We start from the raw sequence: 5484 nt of genomic DNA, 5'->3' as shown, positions 1-5484 counted from the left end.
ATGTATTCAATGGCAACCAATAGCAAAGAAAGACAGGGAAGCAAAAAAAGGACCAAACATACAAGACGCCCGCAGCCAGCCAGTAGTTGCGCAGCCCCGGTGCCATGAACGGCCCGACCAGCGGCAGGTGGTCCGGGGTGCAGGTGATGGGCCCGCACACGTCCCGGGTGATGTCCGCGTCTCGCACCGCGGGAATCATCTCCATGGCCGCCTCCAGGTACTCCGAGATCCTGTCCAGGTCCGAGTCAAACAACTCCTTTCCAAAACCTGAATCATGAAACAGGGAGGAGAGGTTGGGATCTAGGAGTTTGAAGAGTTTCGACCTCACGCTCGGTTTCTTTGTCAACGATTTTTAAAACGAGGAGCTAATCATTTTTACGACAACTCTATAGTCTTCCTAACACATACTTAAGTTAGGGCAACAACGATTCCTTTCTCGCGGAGGTCCAATCACTTAAAAGGCCGATAGAGCAGACTAACTAAATGTCAAGTGTACATGTATATTATTTAGTTTTCAAGAACTAACGTCCTTGATCTATATCAAACGTCCCCACCAATATTTACTATGAATTATAACAAAGGAAGAGAGTAGTCTCCGGACGCACCTGGAGGAACCCCGTCGCTCACCCAGTGGTTCTGCATCTTCATCAGCTCTGCCCTCTCGTACGGACCGATGATGAGTCCGTCCCGCTCCTGTCGCGCGTAGTAGGCCCCCTCCAGGTCCCGGATGACGGGCAGTTCCGTCTCCCTGGCCTGGACCTCGGGGATGGGTCCCGTCACGACGTACATGTGCTGCACGGTGACGAGCGGCAGCTCCAGGCCGCACAGCCGACCGATCTCATGAGCCCAGAAACCTGAAAGGTAAGAAGGATATAGTACGTTTTAAGCTTGTAGATTTGAACTTACATTTTCAATAATGCAGTTCTTGTATCTTGTCTTGACTTAGCAGAATTCGATATGTCTGTGGCGTTCAAAGCAAGATGCTTTAAATGATTCTAAATTGACGTACTATGGTTGTATATATATCAGCAGTAGCTCTTGTTTTGGGGACAGAACATATATATATATCAGTCTTGTACTCGTACCAGCAGCATTGACCACCCTCTGTGCGTGGATGGTGCCATGAGGTGTGTCCACATTCCAGCTGCCATCACTGCGCATGCTCATCCCAGTCACCCCAGCCTGTTGGTAAATGTCTGCCCCGTACATCCGGGCACCGATGGCATAAGCCTGGGTGAGCGAGTAGGGGTCGATGTGTCCGTCCCCGGGATTGTGTAGGCCCATCAGTACCTAGGACAGACAGCGTCACATTCGACTTATCCAGGTCTGGTATGGCATCCAAATCATAAGGAAAGAGTAGTTGTCCCATAATGTTTCCTTGGGGAACCCCGACCATATATTTTGTCTGAAGTCCCAGGGGTGAGGTGTATCTAACCTTCAGAGTATTTCGGTTCCAATGCAATCTGAATCGGTTAACGTATTTAACTGCAGTTCGCCGTAACACACCAGCTTCGCAGGTAAAACACAGAACACCTTGTTGCACCCAAACCATTCCAGTCTTGAATGAAGATTATCAGACCGTACCTTATCCATGTTGAGGAGAGGGTGCATCTGGTTTACTTCCTCCGGTGTCAGCAGCCACTGCGGAGCCTTGTTCCAGCCCTGCCGCTGCATCTGGTACCGGAACTCGTCCACCCGCTCAGGAGTGGAGGCCAGCCGGATGGTTCCAGGGCCATGGAAGCCCACGTCCTGTCAGAAGCCACAATAGAACGTCAAATAGAGCAACATGGAGGCGCACTCAGCTATTTGCTATTTGCATGAATAAACTGTAGTTTCAGCGTTTTCGGGCATCTAGAAATCTTCTAAATCTCCCAAATAACATCCAAAGGAAAATTATATATTAGAAGGATACTTAAAGAACTACCAATAAAACACAAACACTTGTGTACATGTACACTTGAGCTAAGATCCATTAAAATGTAAATCAAGACCGAAAAATATGGTGGTCAGAACCGGCCTAGCTATTTTATCAAAATAGAAAGTGAGTAAAACACTCTACTTGTGGTCAGGTCACCATGACACCATAACTTAACGTCGACCGCAACGTATAATTTACATCTGATTAATGTATCATTTGATATCCCTCTTCTCATCATTTTGTCGCGATTTGACTCTGCATAGCTGCAGAACAGCAGACTAGGCGGAATTTCTTTCCTAGGACCACTGCAGTGTCGCCATCTTGGATCTTGGCGTACCACCAAGACGGCGACGCCTATATATCATTTAAAATTCTGACGTTGTCTCTGCCCTTAAAATAACTTGTACAGCACTCACCTGGCCCGTTTCTCGCTCCACCTCTTTGAATACGTTGAGGCTGTCCCAATGGACTTTCTTCATGTTGATGCCTGGGTTGTAGTACGTGGTGAGGCCAGCCTGAAATATCACAGCTTTATAGTCATCACGACAGCGACTTCTGGTCATTCTTAATCATTTTGGAACATTTCACTGCTGCAATCTTTGGAGTCAAGCCTTAGTTAGAATGGCAGTACATTACCGGTGTATCGAATGACTGCATGATCAAAGCCTAATACCATCGGTACCGTTACATCTTGGATTCCTTGTGGATGAAATTGTCCAAACTTTTTTGCACCCAAAGTTTCCAAGACTGTCTCAAATACTACTGACACTTCTGTAATTATTACAAACACTGAATTCAAAACAGTTGACAGTTACCGCATGCCATGTTGACCCAGCGGTCAGTTCTGTCTTCTCCAGCAGCACCACGTCCTTCTGCCCGGCCTTAGCCAGACAGTAGGCCAGCCCCGTGCCGACCACCCCGCCCCCGATGATCACCGTGTCCGCCTCGTCCTTCAGTCTCCTGCTGATGGACCCGGACGTCGGCCTGTGAAGGGAACGGAACCGTTTGGACATATCTGAGGAACATTTGAATTGCATACCAGTCCAAATTCACCACTCTTTGAATACAAGAAGTCCAACAAACAGTCTGAACATCGTCCGGATGGGGTTGGTCTCTATAGACCAAGCAGATGTTGACAGGGACTGGAAGACACCCCTGCATGCATGTGTTCTGTCTCAGCAGAAGGGGACGGTTGATCACGTATTACGTCCCAATATCTGCTAACGCTTGGAGATTGGCTCACAAGCTTTTAGTTATTCGAATTCGGGTAGCATAAAGAGTAGGAACTGTTTGATAAAGTGCTGGAAGCAAAACGGAGCGGTTATTCGTTGCTTGATCGTATGAAGTGATGGTGCTTATATCAATTGTACTTTCACACGTCTCCGTTTGCATTACATCATCCTTGAACTTGAATTGCATGCCAAAGATCGGTATCATTTACCTCGGGGGCGTAGAAGGGGCATAATCCATACTGTTTTTGTAGGATTCATTTTCTGTCACTGAAGGATCTTGAGACCTTCTAGGATAACGTTAAGTATGTACTGACTACGAAGTCGGATATTTATATATAATGATACAGCAATCATTGACCATCCAACAGACATTGGAAATTACACTTGTAACATTGGAGCTAATTTGCTGCGTGTGCTTTGTATGACCCACCCTTAAAAACCCAACGTAAAGGACTGAAGCCACGACCTACATACCGGTCATTCTTCTGGCTTACTGCGTCCAGGTGAAACGTCGTGGTGGACGGGTACTGAGCTCGTGACCAGCACCGCCAGGATAGTAACCGGGACACACCTGCACACCTGGCCTTCACAACATTCGCCATGTTGTATCCACACACTTGCCAGACCAGCATTGGGGGCGTTGATATCAAGGGGCACGGTGAGATTGATTGGGTAAACATGACCGGGTGAAACAAACAAACCCAAAACAAACGGCTTTAGTTCATTTTCAATGTGATCAAAGTGAACACCAAGAAAAATAATAATTCGGAGACTTCATACCTCCATGAAATATGTAGAGTTCACATAGATCACTCAATGTGATCAAAGTGAACACCAAGAAAAATAATAATTCGGAGATTTCATACCTCCATGAAATATGTAGAGTTTATTTAAATGTTTTTTTTGGATTTGTCTCATTGAGTATGGAAATAAGGTCATAATTACCATGATCTAGTTAAATGTATGGTTTTCTAAACTCAAACTACAATACATATGTATTTTGCTTGCGAAATGTCTATCTTTTGGCAAAATTTCAAGTCAACATGTCATCATTAATTATGCAAATGACCTCTATATTAACATAATATATGCATAGTGATGTTAACCTTTAAGTAACTTACACATGTCACAATGTATAGAATTCCCATCATTCACCATTAACAAATCACAGAATTTTCAAGTTAAGCTAAGGTCCCAATTACGCCGGTGCCCGTCGGGGATGTAGCCCCGGCTGGCCCCGGCCGGGTTCAGGAGTCGAGCGGGCATCGTCTGTCGTGGTCACAATTAAAAGTTTCCTTCAGTAGCATTTTGTTAGAAATTTTGTCACCCTCTTTGGTCGGTATCCGGCAGGCACCCGGCAGGTACCCAGCAGATTCTCTGACGATGTCTTGTATTGACCTATACGTAATGCAGAATTCACGTATTTGTTGTGATCATTTGATCTGTGAGGTCACACATTTTACCCGGGTTTACAAAGTACACACCTTTATTCTGTTCATCTGGTCTGTGACGTAAGAAATGTGTCCCGGTGGAATGCCGGCAACCGGAGGGGTACCTCCCGGTGTTCTCACGATGAGGTCACGGCGTCTTTTTGTCAGCGGGGCCCGGGTAGAATTTAACTCAGAATTAAATTCTTATCGGGGCCCCGACGGGCCAAAAAATATCCCGGTAGCCGCAGGGTGCCCCGCGGGGCCACGTCGGGGTCCCGCCCGAAAGTGGTAAAAAACAGCCCGGGAACTACCCGCCAGGGCCCCTTTTCCCAATTGGGACCTTAGCTTAAGAATTTAATTCTGAGTTGAATTCTACCCGGTCCCCGCTGACAAAAAGACGCCGTGACCTCAACGTGAGAACACCGAGAGGTACCCCTCCGGTTGCCGGCATTCCACCGGGACACATTTCTTACGTCACAGACCAGATGAACAGAATAAAGGTGTGTACTTCGTAAACCCGGGTAAAATGTGTGACCTCACAGATCAAATGATCACAACAAATACGTGAATTCTGCATTACGTATAGGTCAATACAAGACATCGTCAGAGAATCTGCTGGGTACCTGCCGGGTGCCTGCCGGATACCGACCAAAGAGGGTGACAAAAATTTCTAACAAAATGCTACTGAAGGAAACTTTTAATTGTGACCACGACAGCCGATGCCCGCTCGACTCCTGAACCCGGCCGGGGCCAGCCGGGGCTACATCCCCGACGGGCACCGGTGTAATTGGGACCTTAGCTTTACTGTTTGGTGTAGTGTGTGAGGGACGTGACATAGCGTCTTTGTTTAAGGACCTTCTTTAAGTTCATTAGAGATGACACCAAGTTTTTATTTATACACATA

At 46.6% G+C, this 5484-nt stretch overlaps 1 protein-coding gene across 1 annotated transcript; it reads right to left on the bottom strand.

Annotated features, from left to right (window-relative positions):
- Window positions 1–62: 62 nt before the first annotated feature.
- Window positions 63–3770, bottom strand: LOC109487276 (dimethylglycine dehydrogenase, mitochondrial-like; the record flags this gene model as incomplete). Its single annotated transcript, XM_019791266.1, has 7 exons — window positions 3625–3770; window positions 2734–2902; window positions 2335–2433; window positions 1585–1749; window positions 1086–1290; window positions 606–854; window positions 63–267 (listed from the first exon to the last, which is right to left on the bottom strand). Coding segments are annotated over exons 1-7 (1220 nt in total), but the record flags the coding sequence as incomplete, so codon positions are not given.
- Window positions 3771–5484: the final 1714 nt, after the last annotated feature.

Source organism: Branchiostoma belcheri, unplaced genomic scaffold, assembly GCF_001625305.1.
Source record: "Branchiostoma belcheri isolate BF01 breed outbred unplaced genomic scaffold, Haploidv18h27 scaffold1102, whole genome shotgun sequence".
NCBI lineage: Eukaryota > Metazoa > Chordata > Leptocardii > Amphioxiformes > Branchiostomatidae > Branchiostoma > Branchiostoma belcheri.
This window is presented reverse-complemented; position numbering and strand designations above follow the sequence as displayed.